Source organism: Lepus europaeus, chromosome 1 (genome assembly GCF_033115175.1).
Source record: "Lepus europaeus isolate LE1 chromosome 1, mLepTim1.pri, whole genome shotgun sequence".
In the NCBI taxonomy this organism is placed as follows: Eukaryota; Metazoa; Chordata; class Mammalia; order Lagomorpha; family Leporidae; genus Lepus; species Lepus europaeus.
The window spans coordinates 82,328,613-82,355,997 of NC_084827.1; the positions used below are offsets into that span (position 1 = coordinate 82,328,613).

The 27,385-nt window shown below is 38.3% G+C and overlaps 1 protein-coding gene across 1 annotated transcript in view; it reads right to left on the reverse strand.

Moving 5' to 3' along the window:
• LRP1B (LDL receptor related protein 1B) overlaps positions 1–27,385 on the reverse strand; it is a 2,136,850-nt gene that overhangs the window by 1,136,516 nt on the left and 972,949 nt on the right. Inside the window, exon 6 of the mRNA XM_062186250.1 lies at positions 15,744–16,001. Within this exon, the coding sequence (XP_062042234.1) occupies positions 15,744–16,001 (258 nt within the window). The remainder of the gene's footprint in view (positions 1–15,743; positions 16,002–27,385) is intronic.

Sequence of the window (27,385 nt, forward strand, 5' to 3'; positions counted from 1 at the left end):
AATCTATCAAGAGCTCAAGAAACTCAACAATAACAAAAAATCCAGTTAAGAAATGGGCAAAGGACTTGAAGAGGCATTTCTCAGAAAATAAAAATCAAATGACCAACAGACACATGAAAAAATGCAGGATCCCTAGCCATCAGGGAAATGCTACAAATAAGTGAATTCATCACCTATACAATTCAAGGGCTAAGTTAGAAAATGGAGATGATTGAGTTTATCAAAATAATTATTTTGATGCTTCATGTAACTCTCAGCAGAATATCATCCCATGAATATACAACAGACAAATTGACTGACAGTTACAAAATCAAGGTATAGGCTAGGGGCCAGCATTGTGGCACAGAAGGTTGAACTGCAATCTGCAACACTGTCATCCCAGACTGGTGTCACCTGGAGTCCCATTTGCTCTACTTATGATCCAGCTCCCTGCCAATGTGCCAAGCAAAGCAGTAGAAGACGGCCCAAGTCCTTGGCCACCTACACCCATGTGGGAGATCTTAATGGAGTTGCTGGCTTCTGACTTCAGCATGGCCTGCCCTGGCCATTACAGCCATTTGGGAAGTGAATCAGTAGATTAACTCTCTCTTTGCTCTTTGTCTTTCTCTTTCACATAAATAGATTTTTAAAAAAGCTCAGTCTGAACACATCGAATGTGATGGAACATTAAGATGATTATTTTGCATAAATCACACATTAAAAACATGTTGCCTCTATTATCTATATTTTACCAACAAGTATTTATGCACAAATTATGTAAGTACCTGATGTAATTCCCCATAGCATTTTGCATAAGTATAATCATACTGTACTCCTTTAAGTCTAAAACCTTTGTGGCAATTATCATGATAGTTATAATTGACTGAGTTATATTCTTCTGGCATATCAAATCCTTAAAGCTGTAAGACAGACTAAAGATTACATCTGATATAGAGAAAGACTAACAGAAAGTTTTATTTCAGGTTTAAATATCTTTAAAAAATCTAACTGAATATGACTCCTATTTAGTACTTGAGAGACAACTAAATATCTCTTTGTGGTGAGGCAGTAAAAGGCAAATAAAAATTTATTTTCAAAACTTGTATCTGTATGTCAGTAGAATTCAATGGTGCTATCTTTTCTGACAGACATGAACCTCTCTTTAACAGCCATGAGTAAAACTGTGTGATGATTTCCTGAAATCACTTATGAGGAGCAAATAATATGCTGACCTAATGACGCACCTTGCAGAAAGTATGGCAAAGTTTTCTTCAAGGAAATTGGTGATCCCAAAGAAAGACATGAAGTTATGTAAACTACACTATGACATACTGTGAAATAAAATAAATTAAGATGAGGAAATGAAATATTCTCTTGCTCTCTCTCACACATCCACACGAGGAAGTCACATTAGTGGGAAAAAGATTTTTAAGGTTCCAAAACAAGAAAACACCATAACCACCAGCTTCTATACTGGCTTCACTGCACTCACAAGTAACTAGGGTAAAGATGAAAGAGTTTCTTTCTTTTCTATTTTAAAGCTAAATTTATTACTTTGAAAGTTGTAGTTATAGACAAAGAAGGAGAAACACAGAGGGGCAGGGTTGAGGGAAGGCTAATCTTTCATCCATTGGTTCACTACTCAGAAGGCCACAACAGCCAGGCCTGGGCCATGCCAAAGCCTAGAACTTCATCTGCATCTCGTACATGGGTGGAAGTGGCCCAAACAGGCCATTAGCAGGGAAGTAGAAGAGCCAGGGACTGGCACTGTAATGAAGTAAGTTATGCCTCCATCTGCAGCACAGGCATCCCATATGGACACCTGTTTGTGCCCTGGCTGCTCTTCTTTAGATCCAGCTCTCTGCTTATGCCCTTGGAAAGCAGTGGAAGATGGTCCAAGTGCTTGGGCCCCTGCACCCACATGGGAAAGACTTGAAAGAATCTCTTGGCTCCTGGCTTCGGATCAGTCCAGCTCTGGCCATTGCAGCCATTTGGGGAGTGAACCAGCTGATGGATCATGGTCTCTTCTCTATCTCTCCTTATGTCTGTAACTCTGTCTCTCAAATAAATAATTAAAAAAAGACATGGAAGAGCCAGGGCATGAACTGGCACCCAAATGAAATACCAACATGAAAGGTGGCAGTTTTATCCACTATGCCATAAAGCTGGCCCAAGAGTTTCTATTAAGGAAGCATTAACACTACTTTGAGATAAAAAATAAATAAATAAAAAGATACCAATACAATTGTAGTAGATATTTTGGTGTAGCTCTCTCAGTCTCACTCTGTCTGCTTACAGAGACTGGAAATTTAAAAAAAATGTCTTCTCCACAGCAACTGAAAGCTAAGGTTCTATACGATAAGCAGTATACATTCCAAAATTTGTACGACTCTGCAGTGCCCTAAGAGCTGGGCCTGGGCCCCTCTGTCACTCCCCAGTGTCCTGCGGTGGGGATTGTGACTCCAAGCCCTGGCGCTGGTCTGGAGGCAGGGCCCCCAGGGGAGCAGGGATGGGAGCCCACTCCCTGCACTTGGGTGGTGAAGGCACTCCCAGGCCCTGCCCCTGCAGTCCCAGAGTCCCCACAGTGACACTCCCGCTGGCCCAGACACTGCTGCCGCCACCCTGCTCTGGCCACCTGCTTCCCACAGCGTCGCTCTCCCTGCCCCACACTTGAGCTCAAGGGTGCTCAGGCTAATTCCCTCCTGGGCCTGGGAGCCTGGCTTCTTGATATACCTCAAGCTGGCCCTGAACTCCCAGCCCAGGGCCGCTGGACCCCAGGCCTGCCTCTCCCTGGGCCTGAGGGGCCGGGGGCTGTGGGAGAGGGGGCCCCCGGGAACCCTGCATTGAATTCCTCCCAGGGACCCAGACCAGACATGTGCCCCGCCCTTCCGGTTCAACCTTGCCGAGAGCCTCCACCCTGGGTCCTCCCCAGCTCCGGACGTGACGGCTGCCGTCGTTGGTGCTACACGAGCTAGAGTAGATATATTTAGAGAGAGAAAGATATTTTTAAGACGAAGCCCACAATTAGCTGTCCTTTAATGTCCTTTAATGCCCCCACCCAAAAGAAGAGCGACCACTTGGACGGTCTGAGCTGACCTTGGCCCTGGCTTCTCGCGGAAGCCGTGGAGCCACCCGGCACTTGGACCGCAGATGTGTAAATATGCGGCTATTTCCTATTTTAATGTTCTTCAGATTTAGTACTTGTAAATAAACACACACATTAAGGAGAGATTAAACATTTTTGCTTAAAAAAAAAAAAAAAAAAAGAAGAAGAAGTAAAAGTAAAGCCATGCCATCGCTCATTTTAAACTTTTACCTGGCAAGCACAATTGTGGCAAACAAGATATTCGCTTAGAGTAGTGCTTCAGTATCTATCACCCTAGCTTTCAGGGCAACAGGAAGTAGTGTGAGTCACAGAAGCAATGGTAGTGGTTTAGAGCCTTTCTAATTCTTAGATTGCAGCTGTGGGTATCTCCTTTCCAATTAGTTTTCAGAGTATTCTGAGGCTGCTGCAACAGCAGCAGCAGTTCTTCATGTTTGCATAGCTCCTACAAAGCCCTCAGAAATACTGGCTTCAGAAGTTCCACATTGTTTTAGGTGTCCTTTCCCAAGGAAGAGACTGGCATTCTATTTGTTATGTCTTTCAACAATTTTGAGGGCACACTGCTCTAAAGCACTTCCAGTTGTGAGTAATAAAGTTTCTGTTCCCTGCACAGAACCTATACTGTTTATAGGGGTCTTCAAAGTGTTTGTAGAAAATGTATATAATGGGAAAAAATACATGGGTTTCAGAATTTCTTTGCACCCAAACTTATCTTTTGGTGAACTTTTTGGTGAACTTATCTTTCATGAACTTTTTGAAGTTTTATTGTACACAGATGTTGAAAAAAAATCATTCTTTCAGACACAATCGATATTCTAAAAAGAGTAATTAGAGACTTCATAAAAGTTTTGGTATCATTTACTTTTCACATCTCCAAACAAATTATCAATGCATTTTTAAACAATACGAAACACCAAAGACTTTGAGTGAGGCATTTCATATGGATAACTAATTATTCTCACCAGTCCATGTAAGCTGAAATATTCTATCAAACCATAAGATAAATCTGTAGAGTCTTTTATTGCTGTTATTATTTGTGTGTGTGTGTGTGTGTGTGTTTAGTAAATGACATTATCACCAGAAATACAAAAATCTAAAACAGCAGCTCCTTATGAACAGAATATTTTTCATGGGTGAAGTTTTTAGCACTAATGACATTTTTGTCATTTGCAGTGGATGTTTCAAATCACAGATTTGCTTTATAGTTACAAAATTAGACTCAGTATTAAAAAGTCATATATCGGCCAGCGCCGTGGCTCAATAGGCTAATCCTCTGCCTAGCGGCGCCGGCACACCGGGTTCTAGTCCCAGTCGGGGCACCGGATTCTGTCCCACTTGCCCCTCTTCCAGGCCAGCTCTCTGCTGTGGCCAGGGAGTGCAGTGGAGGATGGCCCAAGTACTTGGGCCCTGCACCCCATGGGAGACCAGGAGAAGCACCTGGCTCCTGCCATCGGATTGGCGCGGTGCGCGGCCATTGGAGGGTGAACCAACGGCAAAGGAAGACCTTTCTCTCTGTCTGTCTCTCTCTCTCACTGTCCACTCTGCCTGTCAAAAATTAAAAAAAAAAAAAAGTCATATATCTGGTTTTCCTCACTACTGTCGGGGGGAAGCATAACTACTTTTTGAGTAAAAGTAAACTGAATAATTACAGTTCATACACACATACCACACAGATTCATGTCAAAAACATGTTAAACAATTTACAAATGTCAAGATCAATACTCATATTAAAATAATGAAGGTTATACATTTATAAAGTAATTTTTATCATTAGATGATAATATAAAATATTTTAAACTTAGATCGTATGTACTTTTGTACCTAAGTGTTGTGAATATAGATTCAGCATCTAATTACAAGGTTTGCAATTTCAGGAACTCTACTTGAGTTGTTCATCAAACACTTAACAGATTTGGGGGAATTAGTCCATGCTTTATGTTCTCAGGAAACTAAAATATGAACCAGAATGTCAGACCATTAATTTATCACCATTGAATGGATGGGCAAGTGATACAATTACCAAGAGAAACTATCCAACAAATTATTTCTGGTATCATGGTGTCTGAGAGATTCAATCTTAAAGATTTTTGAAGAGCACAGAATCAAAGCAAGTGTTTGAAGAGATGAGATTTAGGCTTTCTATGTTTTACGAGGTACCTAAAAAGTACACGGGGGTCTAGGAGAAAAGTATATCTTTTGTCAACTGGGATAACTGTAAATGTGTCTATAATATAAGATGTATATTATTTAAATCTAGGCTCATGTTTCATTAAAAATAAGTTATTTGAGAGATAGGGAGACACAGAAAGATCATCTATCATCTGACTCATACACACATGCCCCAAATAGCCAGGGTAGAATTTCCCATGTGGATGGCAGAGAAGCAATTTGAGTCATCACCTGCTGTCTCCCAGAGTACACATGACCAGCCGATGGAATCAGGAGGAGAGCCTGCACTTGAACCCAAATACCAAAACATGGATGCTAGTGTCTCAACGGGTATCTTCAACCATGAGGCTAAATACTCACCCATCATAAACATTTTCATAATCCTTCTTCATTTTGTCACAATGTCATTTGACATCATCAAGAGTTTCTGTCACCATACCCTTATCTAACTAATAAAATAATTGTTACAATTAAATTGGAAGTTATTTGACACCGGCATCATTTCAAGGTTAGGCCTAGAACACATACACATTATACTCCTTAACCACAAAGCACTTTTTAGGCTAGGGCCTTTTTTGGAATGATTTTTATATGTAACTAAAATTTGTTTCATATTCAATTCCTCTAAGATATTAGTATGCAAGTCTCTGCTTGTGTCACCATAATCTCAGTGCATATGGAATTTGTTCTGTACAGATCAAATGTAGTTGGGCTCCTGAGAAGAAATAGCTTAAATATATGGCTACAATAGGATTCGCTATCTTGTATACATAGCCTCTATAAATAAAGCTGCAGTGAATGTAATACAAAAGTTCTGTGAGGATAGAACTGAAAGGCTTTCACGCTGAGAGCTTTAAAACAGCTTCGCTGTTCCGGTTCCAATCTAACTTCCTGCTAAGGTGCCTTGGAATGCAGTGGAAGATGGCCCTAGTACTTGGTCTTTTGCCACTCATGGGAGAGCCCAGACTGAGTTCCTAGCTTCAGCCTGTCCCAGCCCTGGCTATTGCACCCAGCAGACAGAAGATCTCTTTATGTCTTCTATCTGTGCATCACTCTTCAAGAAGATAAATCAATCAATGGATATTTTTGAAAATACCAAGAAAGTTCTCAGTACTCAAATAAATTAAGGAAATCCTAAGGTAATCAAAGTTAAGAGATAGTTTACATGCTTTATACGTGCTAACTGCACCATATTTTTACATGTGAAATATCTTATAAATTTGCAATAAGGTTATATAACATGAAACATTTTCTAAACCAATTTGACCACAAAAATTATTTTTCCAAAAGTGTCGGTGAGAATTGGTATCTTTCTGGAACATGTTTTTGGAGAGGGTAGTATAAAAGGATAAATTTATACTTGTAACGCAAAAGAGAAAATAACGGGAAGAGACAAATACCCCCTCCCTCAACCCACAGAGGCATTATGTTATAACAAAATCAAACAGAATTAAAGGGAAGGCGTGTTTAAATTTGGGATCCAAGCAGATATATGAATTTGTTCTTTTGTTTTGAAATGATGTGTGTGAGGCCTCACAGTTAATTCATGACAGTGTTAGGACCTCATCAACTCAGTCCAAATACTCCGATGAGAGAAATATGAAGTGAATTATTAAAATAAATCTTCAAGTCCTAAGAGGCTACATCATAAGGTAATTTTCAAAAGAATAATCTTAATCAAAAATTGAAATCCTACATGTCAATTATATTGTTTAATTTGCTCACTGTCTTTCATTCTGATAAGTTTCCAATATCTGTTACCACTCTGTAACTTTAAAAACATCCCCTCATAGGGGGAAGAAATCTTCATTTCACCCAACAAAATCCCTTATTGAAATATACAATAATGGAAAAAGAAAAGGAATAAACAATTATATTTGAACAGAGTTCTGATAATTATTAAATTTTTTTATTAATTTCTTGCCATAAATGTTATCATTTCTCTTATACTTCCTTATCTCCTGTATTTCTTTCTTTCATCAAAATAAAGTCTTTGAAGTCAAAATAGCAATTTCAATAATTGAATTTTATGGATTTCTATTCTAGTCTATAACTCATTCATGAGGGAAAGGGTATTTTACCTTGCAAGTTCTGATGATAGATGAAGATAATTTGCCAAATATCATGTTTGGTCAGGTATATGGCACAGTGATGGGCTAATAGAATTGATGAATAAACAAGTGGATATTTGAATCTAGAGAAAAATACTTTGATAATAATGATTTAAAGCTTCTGAGTGACATCAAGCATAATCTGGAAGGGAGTATATATGTTCCTGGTGTATACACAATATATAAGAATATTTAAAATAAGTTGATTTTGGTGCAAGAGAAATTTGAAATCTGGGCAAATGAGAAGTCCTCAAAAAGGCCACAGGAAAATGCATGAACTAATTTTCAGTTCCATTTTCCATGAACTTCTCAAATTACCCTCATATTTTAAGAAATACACAGAGAAAATCCATGCAAATATTGAGGCCAAGCACATCTCTAATTTCTGCATTGGCAAGTTTCAAGTGTGTTACCAAATGAAAATCAAATAGTAATAGTTTTTGCAGCCTAAAAACAACTAACAATAAAGACAAATGTATAGAGGCACAAAGCACTAAGTGATTTATTTGTTTCTTGTTTTTCCTTTCCTTCTTTAACCAGGCATTCAGGAAGACATTTTATGGCTAACTGATGATTGTAAAGCAGAATCAATCACTTACTTTAAAGTATGCCTTCATCTAATATAATGTAAAAAGGAAGAAACAGTTTAATATCAATGCCTGCAACATGAAGTATATTAAATCAAGACAGGAATATTGAAACTTCTTTCAAAATGTGTTTATATGCTTTCATCTTTGATGATTTTAACTATTCCTTTTAGATTCTCAATGAATGACCTAATATCATTGCTGAAATTCCCAGATCCTAGCTGGAATGCAATGTTTTCGTTAGTTTCATGGACCACTCTCCCCTATATACCCTCTCCACTCCCAACTCCCCACCAATGGCACAAGCATCACATACAAACACAGAGGCATGTCTCTGAAGACATTAAAAATGGTTTTCAAACAATACATTTAATTATTTATATCTTATTTGGGAAAGCACTCCATTCATCTGACTCACTCTCCAAATGTCCTCAAAAGACCAGCCAGGGCTGAGCCAGGCCCAAGGTAGAAGCCTGTTAGATGGGTGGCAGGAACCAACCCTTTGATATCACAAGCAAGCTTCCAGGATGCACAGAGAAGAGCCAGGAATTGTACGCAGGCACTTGATATGGGGGTCCAGGTGCCCTAAGACGTGTCTTAACTTCTACAGCCAAATACCACAGAAATGTCACTTTTAATGTTACAATATAAAAGCAATAAATAAAAGAGAAGATGCTTTTATGAAATATAAAGAGTTTATGGGGGCTGGCGCTGTGGTGTAGTGGGTAAAGCCAATGCCTGTAGTGCCAGAATCCCATAGGAGTGCCAGTTCGAGTCCCGACTGCCCCACTTCCAATCCAACTCTCTGCTCTGGCCTGGGAAAGCAGTAGAAGATGGCCTACGTCCTTAGTCCTCTGTACCCGCGTAGGAGACCTGGAAGAAGCTCATAGCTCCTGGCTTCAGATCGGCACAGCTTCGATCTTGCAGCCAATTGAGGAGTGAACCAGCGGATGAAAGACCTCTCTCTCTCTCTGTCTCTGCCTCTCCTTCTCTATCTGTGAACTCTGACTTTCAAATAAATAAATAAATCTCTAATAAAATAAAGAGTTTAATAAAACATGAATCTGTTTACAAAATACCAGTTAATAAAAAAGGAGATCTCTGGACAGGGTTGTAATATCTTCATAGAGGATGTGCTTTGGACCCTTCACAGGGCTTCTTTGGCAATAATAGGAAAGCCATTGCTGCAGCCAAAATTATTGTGCAAAATTAGTTCTCTATAAAATCTACTTATAAAAAGTTTTGGAGTAAAAAATAATTTGCCTTTTTTGGTGAGTCCATCCACCACAGCATAAAAATATTCCTTTTGAACCATCCTATTAATTTACAAGATATAATCACTATCATTACATCTTCAATTGGCCTAATATAGGGAGTGACCAGTTCTGAACTATTTTTCACAGAATGCTTGAAACCAACTGAAACAGAATTGAGCATACTTCACCTCTGACAAAGAATGAAAGCATACGTTCTCTTGTTTGAAGTAGAGCTGCTAAACACAACTGGAAGGCTTTTCAAAAAGGCATGAGTTAAGAATGAGTGCCAGACCATTGGTTACAGGAAACAAACATATGCATTAAGTGCAAAATCAGCAGAATATGCAAGAATACGCAGAAGTGAGAGAGCAATGTGTTGTACTTTTAGATGGAATGTGAGATCTGTGTGTGGAGTTAAGGCAAGGTAGGCCAGCTGCCTGCAGAGAAGCTAGGAGATGACATTTAATTTTATCCTAACACAGATGGAAAGCTTATAAATTAATATTTTCAACAAGAGAGCATCACAGTCATTCTCTCAGAGGTGTAAAGATTGAAGTCTCTCAAGGTAATGTATGCCACATTTCTACGTAATTATGTACCAATGGATAATCTCTGAGTGTTGCTGTAAAGTTCCACAGACAGCTTTTCTAAAGCGCAGGCTCCGTGTAAGTTGCCACAATTTGGGGTTAGAATTTCTATTGCTCTAGGCTGATATTTATTTCAAGACTATGCTTGTCATTACAATATGCTTATATATTATAATATATTACAATAGGGGCACATCCTTGTAAGGTTTGTCCAGTTGTATTTTAATGGAGCATATTTATGAAGCAGTGAAGGCTATGGATTAGACCAATACAGCAGTTGAGAAGTGAAAAAAATTAAGAAATTTCAAGATAGGGGCATAGCCAGTAAAGGCACCGCCTGTGGTGCTGGCATCCCATACAGGTGCTGGTTAGAGTCCCTGCTGTTCCTCTTCCAATCCAGCTCTCTACTATGGCCTGGGAGAGCAGCAGGGGATGATCCAAGGGCTTGGGCCCCTGCACTTATGTGGGAGACCTGGAAGAAGGTCCTGGCTCCTGGCTTCAGATAGGCCCAGCTCTGGTCATTGCAGCCATTTGGGGAGTGAACCAGTGGGTGGAAGATCTCTCTCTCTCTATTTCGCCCTCTCTCTCTCTGCAGTTCTTTCAAATAAATAAATATATAAAATTTAAATTAAAAAAAAAACAAGGAAGGAAGGAAGAAAGGAAAGAAAGTTTAAGACATGAAGGCAGAAGCTTCTTCGGGCTCCTGGTTTCAGATCAGGCCAGCTCTGGCCGTTGCAGCATTTGGTGAGTGAACCAATAGACAGAAGACTTCTCTTTCACTCTGGCTCTGTCTCTGGCTCTATGGCTCTCTGTAAATCTGCCTTTCAAATAAATAAATAAATCTTAAAAAAAAGAGACAGAAAGATAAAGCCTTCTCCTAACTTAGAAAATATATTTCTCTTCTTCAAACTAATTTAAATATCTATAAAAATTATAAACAGGGTCCATGCTGTATAATTTCTATGATAATGAGATAAATATTTAGAATTGCTAATTTATAAAATAAACATTCAGCAAATGTTGCCCCTTAACAGTGTGTGATTTTTAGTGAGTTGTTAACTCAAGGAATAGAGACAATAGAAGACAGAAGTTCGAGAATTTAAAAAAAAAAAAGCAATCATCCATGCAAGGAATTTATTTAGAGGATGTAGGCAGAGGTTCAAAGGAAAATTAGCTAAAGTTGATACTGGAACAGGCCAAGAAAAAAGAAGATGGAAGTCAGTGAATGGGGTTAATTCAGAAGCTAAGTCCTTGAAGAATAAGCAACCCTTTTATTTCAAGCCAGGCACACTCTACTGGACTGGAGCGGAGCCCAGAAATGGATCAAGACAGCTGGACATGCCCACATCCGAATCTCACAGTGATCCTCAAGTCTTCAGAATCACACACGTAACAGAATAAAAGTGTGGACTTGTCCAGCTGGAAGATTACTGCATAGTTCTGAATCATCTTCCTTAATAAGGGATTAACTCAGAAAATATTCGTATGCATCTCAATCATCTCCACGTACTTCATTATGAAGAAAGAAATACAGCCCCCCACTTTGTAAATCATGTCTTTTTTTGAGTATCTATATCCTTCTACAGTAATTTCCAAGGAAATTTTGGGGAAGCAATTAACTGCTACAAATGAGTTTTGCTTATTTTATTAGAAAATCAATTTTTCTTACAAAATAATTCCAAAATTATCTTAGATATGTTCAACATTCACATGCTAAATGCCATAAATTGCTAAATATAAAATTAGGTATCTTTAAAATATAATTCCATAAGAACTATAATATCTAACATTTCCCTCAAAGTTCCTTGGTTAATGTAATTAATAGATCATATTATCATCTCCATCTTCATTCTTTGATAATATTGGTTAGGAATGATTCTCAGTTTTAAAGGTACAGCTCTCAAGAGAGCCATATCAGAATTACTTGGTGGGCTTTTACAAATAATACAGCTATCCATGGGGTGGACATTGTGGCAAAGCAGGTAAAGCCTCTGTCTGTGACACTGGCATTCCATATGAATGCCAGCTCATTTCACAGCTACTCTACTTCTGATTCAGTTCCCTATTGCACCTGTGAAAGCATCAAAAGATGGTCCAAATATCTGGGCCCCAGCCAGCCAAGTGGGAGACCTGGATGAAGCTCGTGGCTCTTGGCTTCCTCCTGGTCCAACCCTTGCCTTTGCAGGCCTTTGGGGGAAAGAACCAGCATATGGAAAATCTCTCTCACTGTCTCTCCCTCTCTCTGTAATTCTGCCTTTCAGATAAATAAATAACTCTTCAAATAGCCCAGCCTTGCATAATTCATTTTTTCTGCCTCCTTTCCCAGATGCATATATTACCTCTCTCCCACTTAAATTAACTGTCTTTGTAAGTCAGTGTTACTAATATGACTGGACCTAGTCATCCTGGCTTGCTAATATGAAACATAACAAAACCAAAAATTTAGACCAGGACAGTATGGTATTTAGAAAAAGCTATGAAGTCTGATCCAAACCCAATTACCTAGCTTCTCAGAGAATTAGTTTTCCAATCAGTAAAAAGGGATTTACAATAATTTTCTTTTTCAGAATGTTATTTAGCACATTCAGTTAAATTTAAGTATTATTATTTTGGAGCAGATTTACCTTTCTAGAGTAGAAGAAAGAACTTAAGACTTAAATATCCAATTTATATCTTTTAACCCTGAATACTTCAAATTAGAATTTCATCTATTAGAAAATAGGAAAAGCAATGTATCTCTTGATTTCTCTTCAGAGATGCAGTATGTATCCAATGATATGAGATACACAATGAAGTTTTTAATATTGCATTACAATGCTTACCACCATATTATTATGCATGTTTTAAATGTAGGCCATACTGATTTATAATGACTGGTTTTCCCTCATATTAGTATTTTGAAAAACAAACCTTTTATTTTTTTCCAATAAAGAATGTTCTCTTAGGTAAGTTCAGACAAACTACCTAAAAATAATGGTGGGAAAGCTAAAGAGAAAATCATTAGAACAGAGGTCAATGACAGGTATTCATGGAGATTTCCATTAGTTCATTATTTTTGCTTACATGGTGTGACAGAAATTTCATGTAATTATACATGCTAGGAATATTCAAACTTCATTTTCAACTCACAGATTGTCATGGTGAATTCAGAACCCATCATATCCAATGGCAGCTGTTTTGTGACATGTTGATAAAATGCAGAGCTTACAAGCAATGACAGAGGAGCCCAGCCCTGCTTACACCCCTGCCCCACTCCCATCATTAAATTACTTCCACATATTTAATCACCTTTTTTTTAAAGTGACTGTGCAATTGTTTGGCTTAAACTTGATTCAATCAAATATATTGACTCTGATTAAAGTATTTCCAATGTGTTTAGTTTTTATGGCTCTATTCAGCATTCCAGTGGATTGCCTAACTAAAATCAACTTCCTATTTTTCTAGGTTTGTGAAGAGTTGTTTTATAAGTCAAATAAAATCTTCTAAGTTGCAGCCTGTTTTCTCCAAATATTCTGATTTGCAATTGTTGCCCCTTCTTGGATTTACTAAAAAGCGTTTTTTTTTTTTAAATTTATGTATTTAATTTGAGAGATAGAGAGGAAGGGAGAGAGAGAAAAAGCAGAGGTGTGAGAAGGGGAGGAAGGGGGACAGAGAAGGGAGAGAAAGTGAAAGGGATAGAGAGAGAGGGAGAGAGAGAGAGGGAGAGAGAGATTGCCTATCTGCTGGTTTACTCCCACAAAGGCCTGCACCATCTGGAACTAGGTGAGACCAAAGTCAGAAGTTGGGAACTCAATCCAGATTACTCTCCCTGGTGGTAGGGACTTGACTACTTGAACTATCAACTGCTGCCTCCCATGGTGCATGTTAGCAGAAAACTAGAATTGGGAATAGAGCCAAGACTCAAACCTAGGCATTCCAACATAAGATGTAGATGTCCCAAGTTGCATCTTAGTCTTTACCACTACACCAAATGCCTACTCCAAATAGTTGTTTTAAAAATACGTATTAAATTTTACCATATTTATAGCAGCACTGTTCATAATAACCAAAATATGGATTCAAGCAAGGTGTTCATCATCAGACGAAAAGATAAAGAAAATATGCTATATATACACAATGGAACACTATTCAGTCAAAAAAGAATGAAATCCTGTCATTTGCAACAAAATGGATGAAACAAAACATCATGCTGAGTAAAAACAAGCCAGGAACAAAAAGCCAAATACTACATGTTCTTCTTTATATGTGGGAGCTAAAATTTAAACAAAAATAAATCTAAACACAGAATAGGTAAATTACTAGAGGCTGGGACGGATAAAAGGAGTTTGGATTAGGAAAAAAATATGGAAAACTGGGCGTGGCTTGTTAATTATGAAAATATATCATGGAAGTGGGGTGAGAGGTATATGGAAGTTCTTCATATTTTATAAATTTGTTTTGTAAATTTAAAACTATTCTGAGATAAAATGTCTAGGATACTAAAATTATATATTAAACAAAAGATTACTATTGGGATGTATTACATTTTGAGAAAAAAGGGGCATAAGTAAGCTTAGAAAATAATTTATCCTGCAATTTAGTGAATATTCTAGTTATTTCACTGCCCGGTGTTGGGGAGGCTGGAAACAAAAACATTTAGATCAGTTGAGGCAAGCCCTAATGTGAGCGAGGCTTTCTGTTCTACCTCCAAGTGCTTGCTAAGGCAGTTCCTACAATACATCACAGGGCAGCCTTCTTCTGGCACTACAAAATGTCATTTACTATTCATTATAAATGGATATTTCTCCACAGACTCTGTGAAATAGCCAGAATGCATTGCTCACATTAGAATTTTGGTCCATTTTCACAATGTGAATTACTTTATCAATTGTTTTGTTTATGTTACAAGGCTCCTCAAAGTATTTGAATGTTTCCATTTAAGTCTACTAAGCCATACCTTTATATTCCAGTTCCTACAGTTTTTGCACTGAATTACTTAATATAATCACAATTACTAAGCCCCACATATTAGTATTTCTTTATGCTCCATAGGATTTGACAAACTTTCCATTCAACTCTGTACCAAAAACTTCCATAAAATTTAACTATCAGATGCAAAGTACCAGAAATTCTAGACCTGAAAAATGCATTCATTCTATATAACACTCTTATTTCCTCCTGGATGATACCCCTTATATATTTCATTCCTCTATTGATATTTTTGTTAGCAGTCTTTGTAACAAAAATATTCTTGTAAATGATAACATAGCTACATACATGTCATGTGTATGCATTCTCTGGGCAAGCATCAACACATTTTTATACTCCTTTCTGGAATGGAGAGGGGAGAAAGGGTGTGTGTGTATGTATCTGTGTGTGTATAAAATCATGATTTTAGTTTATGGTGATACATAGGCAGAGAATATCTCAGAAATTGAAGTTAATAACAAATCACAAGGTACTTTATGGGAAAAGATGTACAAATATTTTGATTTACAAAAAAAAAAGGTAGTTACTGCCAATTAACATAAATAGTTTTCAAGGTACTTTTTAACAAGATTGTAAGTTCATCAGCTCTGTTTCTTGCTTTCTCTAAGATATCACACCTTCACTATCACATTGTGAACTATCACTCTGAAAAAATTATAATTCTCAGCTAGGTGACACTGTAATAAGCATTAAAGAAAGAATTACAAGCAGTACTGTAATTTGCTACTTACATAAATAAACTTTCTATATTGAAAACATATAGAAAGGAATGAATAGAGTTATTTAACTAAATCCAATTTGTGTGTGTATATATATATGTGTGTGTGTGTGTGTGTATATATATACATATATATGTGTGTATATATATACAACTTTCCAATACTCATAAGCTGTGCTGGAAATCTGAGAATCCTGCCTACTGGTCTGTAAATGAAACCTTTAAATGGTAACATACTCAGAAAAGAGTAAACTGAAATACTCACTGTGGAAGGACTGCAGAATATGGATTGTCCATTCATCTGTTAACCTTCCTGTTTTTGTTATCTGAATACATTTGAGTTGATATGAAGATTCTCTTGATTCAATCCAGCAAATCATGTCTTCATTATAAATAAAATCCAGAGCATGAATTTCATTGCCATTGGCTGGGCTCAAGGTTGCCATTTTACTTCCATTAAGATAGAAAACTTCAATTGTTTCAGAATTTGCAACTAATAGCATAGGTGGCCTCTCTGTAGGTTCTGGAATAAAACAGGAAGAAGGAAGTGAGTTCAATGACAGTCACTATGTTACACTGTTTGACAACTTTGCATTATTCAGTAAAAACTATTCTTATACTTTTAATGCATCTTTAAATTTATAAAAAATGCTTTCAAAACTATTTTTAATCATGTATATGCTTCATTGACTATTTCAGCTCACTTTTTTTAAGCAAACATATTTCACTGAGCATTTGTATTCCTTATTGTGTAATCATAATATGTTGTCTAAATGTGAAGGCAACGCTATTTACTTTCATTGGCAGTAAATAAAGGAAATGCTTTGGGCTGTTTTTCTCACAATGATGATGGATCTGGACTGACCTTTCCGTATAATTTTCCAGGCTTTCCTTGTGAAAAAGGGCATGCTTTTTTGAGATGAATTGATGAGGCCAGAAATAGATTCTCTGGCGTGGAACACCCAAAGCTCATAGGCTCATACAGAGAGTACACCTGTGACTTTGGCCTCATTGGTTCCTGGACTGACCCCAACAGCCAACAATCACACATTCTCTTAGCAACTAGGTTTTGATCACAAGCCACTTCCTTCCATATTCCTTCTCTGGAATCAGGAAAATAAGATTCTAGATATAAAAGACTCTTGTTCAGTATCACTTTTTTGAACAATGCAGCTTTGCAGTGTTCAAATGGGTGAATTTTGATGAAAGCCTTCTCAATAGCCTATTTAAAAATAACAGTAAAGCCTCACATAAAGCCACTACGGAGAAAATTTAGCTATACAATAATATTCAGAGTAACTTTTATGCAAATTAAGGAACAAATTTTGAAATCTTCAACTATTGTTTTTTCATAGTCCACAGGTAGTGCATCAACAACTCCTTCCCACTCTGACATCAACACATCAGGAATCGCACCCCTTTACTCTGACCATGGCTTCCAGCTTGATCCAAGCTGCTATCATCTCACACCTAGATAACTTCAATGGACTTCTAATTGGTTTCCTTGCTTCCATCGATGCCTTTCTCCTCTTTACTATACCCCAACAAAATAACCATAATTATTGTCGGTAAAATGGCGCTGCCTTACTTGTGGCGCCATCTTACCCCAGACGCCATCTTAGGCCCTGGCTCCTTTCGCTGCCTGGCATTGGTAGGCTTTGGCCCTAAATCTCATGGTCCAACCACCAGTGTAAAGCTCCACCCCCAACCTAATGGGTTTCGCTACTCCTACTTCTCTACCCGCCCCATGACAAAGGGATATCAGGACAGGTGCTCTCTTTTTCCTTCTTCACCCCTTCCCTCTGTTCTGTCAGGTTTCCCCCAATAAACTTTTTCCCTTACTCTGTTGTTTTGTGTGTTTTGTGGTGGCCTTACAATTATGTCTTTAAATCACAGGGCAAATAAGATCAGTCCTCTGCTTAATTCCTTAAAGGGATCCAATCTCAATCAAAACAAAAGCCACTACCTTTGTAAGAACGTGAACTCCATCTGATTTGTATTCCTACTAGAGCTTTAAACTTCATCTGCTCACTGTGCTTACCCTTACTCATCTCTCTCTATACATACTGCGCTTCTTAGTGCTCCTTGAACAAGCCAGGCAAGTTGCCTTCTCAGTTACTTCCCTCTGCTTGGAATAAGCTTTCCAAGCACCAGAATGGCTGGCTGACTTTATGAAAACGTCATCTTCTGGTGAGGGATTCACCTGTCACTTTATTCTAAAATCTACAAGCCTCCGTACCCTGTACACCTTCATTGTTTTATTTTTCCCTTATCATCACAACATAGTATATACATATAAGATCTATTTCTTCATTTGAAAGTGAGAGAAAAAGGAAGGGAGAGAGGAAGAGAGAGTGAGGGGGAGAGGAAGAGAGAGAGAGAGAGAGAGAGAGAGAGAGAGAGAGATGAATGAATCTTCCATCCATTGGTTTACTTTCAGATTGGCCACAACAGCTGGGACTGGGCCAAGCTGAAGCCAGGAGGTTCATTCAGGTCTCCCAGGTAGGTGGCAGGGCCTCAAATACTTGGGCTATCTTCTGCTGCCTTTTCCAGGCCGTTACCAGGGAACTGGATCAAAAGTGGAGCAACAGGACTTGAATGGACACCCACATGGGATGCCTGCATCGCAGGTGGCAGTTTTACTGTTATGGCACAAGCCAGCCTTATTATTTATGTTTTAGATTCATTGTTTATCTACTTCTAACACTGTATCTCCAGCATCTAGAAAAATGTCTAGAACCCAGTGATAATTCAGTACATTTTTTTGTACTTAATCGTTTTTTTTTTTTCTTTCTTTCTTTCTTTCTTTTTTTTCTTTTTTTTTTTTTTTTTTGACAGGCAGAGTGGACAGTGAGACAGAGAGACACAGAGAGAAAGGTCTTCCTTTTACTGCTGGTTCACCCTCCAATGGCTGCCGAGGCCAGCGTGCTGCGGCCAGAGCACCATGCTAATCTGAAGCCATGAGCCAGGTGCTTCTCTTGGTCTCTCATGCAGGTGTAGGGCCCAAGGACTTGGGCCATCCTCCACTGCCTTCCAGGCCACAGCAGAGAGCTGGACTGGAAGAGGGGCAACCGGGAAAGAATCCAGCGCCTGGACCGGGACTAGAACCCAGGGTGGCAGCGCCTCAGGTGGAGGATTAGCCTATTGAGCCACGGCACCGGCCCGGTGTTTTTTTCAACCTATTAAGTAAATTCAGAGAAAAACTGGCAACTGAAAACATTTCTAAGCATCATTTGATCTTTCTATAAAAAAATCATGTTGAGCATTGCAAAATGGGAGAAAAAAAGCACATATTATGGCTACATGATAAAAAAGTCTAAAGTTTTTTTAAAAAGATTTATTTATTTATTTGAAAGTCAGAGTTACACAGAATGAGGAGAGTCAGAGAGAGAGAGAGAGATCTTCCACCCACTGGTTCACTCCCCAATTGGCCACAATGGCCGGAGCTGTGCTGATTCGAAACCAGGAGCCAGGAGCCAGGAACCAAGAGTTTCTTCTGGATCTCCCACAGGGGTTCAGGGGCCTAAGGACTTGGGCCATCTTGTACTGCTTTCCCAGGCCATAGCAGGGAGCTGGATTGGAAGTGGGGCAGCCAGGTCTTGAGCTGTCGCCCATATGGGATGCCGGCACTTCAGGCCAGGGTGTTAACCCACTGCGCCACAGCGCCAGCCCCCAAAAAAGTCTAGTTTTTAAGGAGTATTTTTTAGTGGCTTCTATTATTTCTTGTGGGAGTAGAGGTCACAGGTTCCTTGTGTTTTCTTCAGATAAGAGCCCTTTAGTAAGGATGGTTTGGAATCATTCCTTGCAAGCTTAAAATACGAACTCTAAAATGCATCCCCAATGCCTTCCATGAGTGTTTGAGCTTTGCAACCCCTTAGAATTATCCCAATAACAACACAGAATTCCTCTCTACCTTAAAAAAAGATGTTGAAAATTTTTACTTATTAAACAATAAATAGCAAAACAAAAATGAACAAACGATATTGAACATTGTACCCCAAAAGGTTTTCTCACTGGAGACAATACACTTATCTTGGACTGCAAGAATATAAACCAGCAAATAAAGCAAAAAATGCTAAGAACAGGGGACAGTGTATGGCATAGCAGGTAATGTCACTTCCTGCAATGCCAGAATCCCAGATGGGTGTTAGCACATGTTCTAGCTGCTCCACCTCTGATCCAGCTCCCTCTAGTGTCGTCAGTAAAGCAGCAGTAAATGATCCAAGTGCTTGGTTCCCAGCACCCACCTGGGAGACCCAAATGAAGCCCCTGGCTCCTGAATTTGTCTTGGCCATTGGAGGCATCTGGAGAGTGAAACAAAGGACCCATCTCTCTCTCTCTCTCTGTCTCTCTCTCTCTCCCACTCTCACTGTAATTATAACTCTCAAATAAATAAAAGCAACTCCAAAATCCTAAGATATTTCCACATCAAAGAGCTTGCTCAGAAACATCAGTAAAACTGTAAATCTCCTTTGCTTACTAGAACCTTCTCAACTGTCCACCTCTGCCTGATTTGTCATTCAGCTTCCGAATCTCTTAAATCTGTGTTCATCGGTGTTACACTTGCCCTTGCCATTCCCTAATTTGGAGGTCCAGACATGGTCTTTTTTCTACATTCCTAGTGCTGTCATTTTCCAGTACACTTTGTACTTCTGAAACCTGTTGAATACAGATTTCTCAGGTTAAGGCAGGGTCTTAGAGGGTTGTGTTTTCACTTGAACCAACATCTGCTGACAATAACATCAGTGCTTAGTGTCTTTATCTGATAACTGAAATGACCTTTCAGTGAAATTGCCTTTCACTTAAAATGAAACAGTACGGAAAGCTTTCTTTCTGCAAAGCTTTATGCAAAGCCCAGGTTTAGAAAACTATTTCTGTGCAAGCTACTGGCCAGTGCAGTTAAGTATATCATAAGCATAGTTTGGAGAGAGACTACAATATAAAGGGGTACTGAGATTCCCCTGAGAAACTGAAATAAAATAGGTTAATAGATAACTTAGGCAACGCTTATTTAACACAATAAATTTATTTGGCTTTTATAAATGCTTTTTTTGAGTGGTTTATTTGGTCATTTTAGTGAAAATATTTTCTTTTCTTTTAATTTTTTAATGTTTATTTATTTATTCGAAAGGCAGAGTTACAGAGAGGCAGAGGAAGAAAGAGAAAGAGAGGGAGAGAGGGAGAGGGAGAAGGAGAGGGAGAGGGAGAGGGAGAGGGAGAGGGAGAGGGGGAGAGAGAGAGAGAGAGAGAGAGAGAGAGAGTCTTCTATCCGCTGGTTCACTCCCTAATTGGCTGCAACAGCTAGAGCTGTGCCGATCTGAGGCTAGGAGCCAGGAGCTTCTTCCAGGTCTCCCACATGGGTGCAGGGGCCCGAGGACTTGGGACATCTTCTTCTGCCTTCCCAGGCCATGGCAGAGAGCTGGATGGGAAGTGGAACAGCCAGGTCTCAAACCGGCACCCATATGGGATGCCAGTGCTTTAGGCGGCAGCTTTACCCACTACGCCACAGCGTTGGCCCCAGTGAATATATATATATATATGTGTGTGTGTGTGTGTGTGTGTGTGTATAAAGTATTGATTTTAAAGCCCAGGATAAACAGAAACCCAGCAAAGAAACAGTCAAAATGCCTCAAAATCTGTCTTGGTTTAATAGTGGTGACTTTAAAAGGACAAATGGCATACTAAATGAATGCTACTTATAATCATAGATATGAATTACTTTAATGAAATAAGACTATGGGTTTCTGCTAGTTAATAATCGTGTCTTCCTTCTTTAGACAAATAAACACAAGGTCAAGTTAGGGGCAGGGGCAAGCCACTGAAACATGAAAACCCACAGAAATCACCAGGGTCCAAGGATTAAAATCTTTGAGCCTAGTTCATGACATCAGCTGATATAACCCTGGCAAGGATTGCAGTCTGTCTCCACCTGCAGTGTATCTGATCTCTATTGTGTATCATTACCTCCAGTTCCACATGCTGACTGAAGAGCACTATTAGCTTGGGTAACGAGGATGAAGGGCTGACCAGAATAAATGTGATGTTCTTATTGGATGCCATCCTTAGTGTCAATGGACAGTTTTCTCAAAGGAACAGTTGGGAAGCACGTTAGATGACTTCTGTCAAAGCGATACCTACATCAACACTTACTGAGAGGTAATAACCATTAGTTCTCCACATAGAAGAGACTGAAACACAAGAAAGCACTTGCTCAACAGTGTAACTTAGAGAGCCAGCACTTAGGTTGAATAAGCCTCTACCACAGGCCATCAATTGACTCATGCTGGAGGAGGAAAATTGTACTCACACACATCACAGTTATTTTTACAGGATCAAAATGAAAAACCTATTTCTCTAAATAGTAATAGAGATATAAATTGTGCATTGTTTGAATGAAAAGTGACTTAACATTTTCCAAGAATATATATTCAATTAATCAATGCTATAGTATTTGAAGATTGGTTCTAAAATTGGGGGTATAGAAGAGAAACATGGTAAAATGGAAACATTTATTTGACTAGATTCATAAAAGTATCTGTTTAAATTCCAAGCCATGGGGCCAGCACCATGGCTCACTTGGTTAATCCTCCGCCTGCGGTGCCACATCCCATATGGGTGTCGGGTTCTTGTCCTGGTTGCTCCTCTTCCAGTCCAGCTCTCTGCTGCGGCCCAGGAGGGCAGTGAAGGATGGCCCAAGTGCTTGGGCCCCTGTACCTGCACAGGAGACCAGGAGGAGGCACCTGGCTCCAGGCTTCAGATTGGTGTAGCTCTGGCCATAGTGGCCATTTGGGGGGTGAAGCAACAGAAGGAAGACCTCTCTCTCTCTCTCTCTCTCTCTCTCTCTCTCACTATGTAACTTTATCTGTCAAATAAATAAAAAAAAATCCAAGCCATTATAACATTGTAAAATGATCCTTGTCCTCTCACAGTCAAGGGGTATACAAAAAGCATGTCTACATACTAATAATAATGATATTTTTTAAAGATGTATTTATTGGAAAGACAGAGTGGCAGAGTGAGAAGAGAGGAAGCTTTTCTGTCTGCCTGTTTACTCCCCAAATGCCCACCTCGTTTACAGCTGGACCAGGCCATTGTGAGGAGCCAGGAATTCCATCCAGGTCTCAAACATGGGTGGCAGGGATCCAAGTACTTGGACCATCACCTGCTATTTCCCAGCACACTAGCAGAATATGGCTCAGAAGCAGAGGCAAGACTCTATATCAGGCACTCTGATATGGAATGTGGGTGTATCAGGTGGTGGATTAACTGGCTGTGCCATAACATCTCCCAATAACATGATTTTCACATATAGTTGCTGCTAGACAAATGTTTTCAGTGTGGAAAAACAGGCATTGTTTTTAAGGTTTCATTTGAATCTTCTGTTCTTCCTTTCAATTGGGAAAGTATTCATTTATATAGTGTCCTTTTTTTTGAGGGGTTGGAGTTCTAGAATCTGATACTTACAAGTAAATATAAACAACAAATATATGTATAAAAGAAATGTGTATGTAAATATATACCATCTAATTATACCATGTTTTATTTCCCATAATTAAACCCATAATTGTAGGCAATTATCTCCACTGATTGAAGTTTGTTGGGTGTACCTCAATATTTGTGGAGTTCTGGCTAAAACCTTAAATGAAGAGTTGCATGCAAAGTACATAAAATAGTGAAAGTAAAACTAAAGTAGTGAGAAAAGAGAAAATTGTAATCTATATGGTTCAACAACTTGGCTTAAGCAAATATAAACATAAGATAATTAAAAGAGGAATTTTAATGTATTATTTTGCTTCATCATATCTAAGCTATATAAAGCTTAAAAATAAAGCATGAAGTTAGAAATGAAAATTTTCTAAAATTATGCAAATAGAAAATTTAGCTATGTAATAGAAAGAAATTATCTAGATTTAAATAGATGGAAAGGTATTATTAAAATAATTTAATAAATTACAGGTCAGCATTATCCAAATCATATTGAAAATGTGAATCAATTTAATAATACATAAAGGAAGAAATATGTAGGTTTGCATTTCTCCACAAAACATAATGGCCAAATTGATTTCTTCATGTTTTCCGCTACTCTTTTGTTAATAAAAAAGCCTCTATATGTAAATGAAGGATATTGAATAAGTATATAATGTCCTATACCAGAAGAAAATTTTTATAACATTTAACAGAGAAAAAAACATTGTATGAATGAATCAAATATGGAAAAGCAAGATACACTAAAAATATTACTAGGCTAGGAAATAAAAATTTGTATTTCTACTACTTGTTTATAATCTGTCTTAGAACTACTTTTCATTATCATAATGAATTTATGCTGAATTATCCTTGAATGCATAAATGTATTTATTTAGAATATATATAGATCACAGGCATTCAACGATAAGCTGAAAGTAATCAATGACTTCAAGAAAAATATAATCTAGTAGAAAGTTTAAGGCATATCTACAAAGATCCGTATCTTTATAACCAAGTTTGGTGCCTTTCTTGAAAGATATATTGTGTCATTAAGTCATAAAAAATGGTTGGACACACCTGTTTAGTGCAGTCAGAAGTTCTGTTATGTTAATGGCATTTGATCTTAGTCTTGCCTTAATGAAACAGCAGGAATTTGACATGCAGAGATGGAAATAAGGAAGCCAGGATTTTAACCAAATGAAATGAAATCAGCATATGAAAGAACTATCTGCATACCCATTAATACATCATTACTATGAGTCATATTAATATTATCCATATTTTACAGCCTAGAAAACTAGGTTAGAAATTAAGTAAATTGGTTAAGATGATGTAGCTACTGGGGAGGCACTGTGGCATAGCGGGTAAAGCTGCCACATGCAATGCCAGCATCCTATAAAGGCGCTGGCTCAAGTCCCAGATGCTCCACTTCCAATCCAGCTCTCTGCTGTGGACTGGGAAAGCAATAAAAGATGGCCCAAATCCTTGGGGCCCTGCACCCACGTGGGAGACCCGGAAGACGTTCCTAGCTCTTGGCTTCGGATTGGTACAGCTCCAGCTGCTGTGGCCAATTGGAGAGTGAACCTGCGGATGGAAGACCAATCTCTCTCTCTCTCACTCTCTCTCTTTCTGCTTCTCTCTCTGTATAACTCTTTCAAATAAAAAAAAAAATCTTTTACAAAAGGGGTGATATGGCTACCAAGTAAAAAGAACTGGATTCAAATACACAGTATTTTATAATGTTTGAGAAAGTAAGCTGAGAACATATTGAGCAGGTTATTGAATGTTATAATGATATATTTGTTTTTAATTTGGGTACAATGGTGTACCAATGTTAATTTTAAGAACAGAGTTTACATAATCAAAACTGTGCATTAGGGAAATATAGTTGGCCTAGCAGTTAAACTGCTGGTAAAATACACTTGTGTCTTACATTGGAGTACCTCACTCCAGCTTCCTGCTAATGCTGACCCTTGGAGGTAACAGTGATGGTCAAGCAGTTGGATTCCAGTCACCTATGTGGAAGCCTTGGATTGAGTTCAGAGCTCCCGACTTGGGTCCCAGCCCTGGGCCACTGTGTGCGTTTTTGCAGGGAATCAGTGGTTAGGACTTTTCTCTCTCTCAACAAAAGAACAAATTGAAAAAAAAAAAAAGAAAAAAAAATAAGACCCAGTGAAATAAGAATGTCAAGTCAGATATAATATACAGGATATTGACAGGGAAGTATAATTTAGTGGGAAGGATAAATTGCCCATTTAACTTTCTAAATTGTCTTTTCCCCTGATTTTATAAGTGGCACAGTATAATTTATGCTAGATGACAAAGTAAAGTGTAAGTATTATTTGTACATTGCACAGGTGGTGATAATCTGGAATGGATTCGGAAAGGAGTCAGGTGAAAGGAGAAAACTATCTTTATTCCTACATAGATCAATGTATTTCTAAAAGGAAGAATGGCCCCATGTGACAAAATTCTTACTGGAAGCAAAGGTTATAAAGAGAAAAAAAAGCCCCTACTCAGAGATCTTCCCAATAAACTCTACTATAAGTCCTCACTTAGGTTTATGTGTTAAATAGAGATTTTAATTAATCGCATTTTTAATTATAAAGAAGGTAACCCCATATGATGAGAATCCATATCCAGGGGTCAGTTCAGTTTCTAAGTGTAGCCAGCAGGAACTAACTTAGCTACAGAAACATTTTATAAACTCAAACCTATCCCTCTATGTTTTAATTGGTAATATTTGCATTTAAAACTTAAGATATTGGCTGATTTTAAAAATGCTTCAAAGAACTCTACTAAGGGACTATTGGAACACATAGAAGAGTTTGGCAAAGTAGCAGGATATAAAATCAATGCACAAATACACAGGCAATGCCACAGCTGAGAAAGAACTGCTAAGATCGATCCCATTCACAATAGCCACAAAAACAATCAAATACCTTGGAATAAACTTAACCAAGGATGTCAAAGATCTCTACGATGAGAATTACAAAATCATAAAGAAAGTAATAGAAGATGCTGGTGAGGATGTGGGGAAAAAGGGACACTAACCCACTGTTGGTAGGAATGCAAACTGGTTAGGCCACTATGGAAGTCAGTTTGGAGATTCCTCAGAAACCTGAATATAGCCCTACCATACAACCCAGCAATCTCACTGCTTGGAATTTACCCAAAGGAAATTAAATTGGCAAATAAAAGAGCTGCCTGCACCTTAATGTTTATTGAGCTCAATGCACAATAGCTAAGACATGGAATCAACCTAAATGCTCATCAACAGTACACTGGATAAAGAAATGCTGGGATATGTACTCTATAGAATACTATATAGCATTAAAAAAAAAAAAAGGAATCCAGTCATTTGCCACAAAATGGAGGAATCTGTAAAACATAATGCTAAGTGAGATAAGCCAGTCCCAAAGGGACAAATATCATATGTTCTCCCTGATCGGTTTCAACTAACTGAGCACCTAAGAGGAAAACTGTTGAAGTGAAATGGACAGTATGAGAAACAATGTCTTGATCAGCCCTTGTCCTGATTGTCAAGGAACAACTTACTATTTTATTCTTTTTAGTATTTTCTTTTTCTACTTAGTATCAATGGTTTAACTCTTTAATTAACACACAATTATTCTTAGGCATTTAAATTTAACTGAAAAGTGACCCCTGTTAAATATAAGAGTGGGAATAAGTGAAGGAGGAGATGTACAGTTCAGCACATGCTCAATCAGACTTACCCCTAGGGGTAGAGCTAGAATCGTTCCAGGGATTCCAATTCAATCCCATCAAGGTGACATGCACCAATGTCATCTTAGTTATTAAAGTGATCAGTTTAAGTTCATAACTGATCAAAAAGATAGGATTAAGTGTCAAAAGGATTATATAAATAAGATCAGTGTCTGCAAATAATAATTGATAGTATTAAAAAGGAGAGAATGATCCTACGATCCTACATGGGAAGCAGGATACACAGGAGACTCATAGAATGATAAATGTCCTAAACAGCACTCTGGCCTCAGAATCAGTCCTTAAGGCATTTGGATCTGGCTAAAAAGCCCATGACAGTTTTGTAGGCATGGAAAGCCAAGACACTGTGGCAAAAAAAAAAAATGACCTAAATGAAAGATTATGTGAGTGAGATCCCAGCGGAAAGAATGGGCCATCAAAGAAGGAGGTACCTTTCTCTGAAGGGAGGAGAGAACTTCCACTTTAACTATGGCCTTGTCTAAATAAGATCAGAGTTGGTGAACTCAAGAGGCTTCCGTAGCCTTGGCAGCTCATGACAAGAGGCTCAGGTGATTACTGACACCATGAATAAGAGTGTAAATTGTTAAACCAACCATAGGAGTCTCTTTGCACCTGCTCCCTATGTAGGACCTCTGTACTTAATGTGTTGTACTATGAGAATTAATGGTATAACTAGTACTCAAACAGTACTCT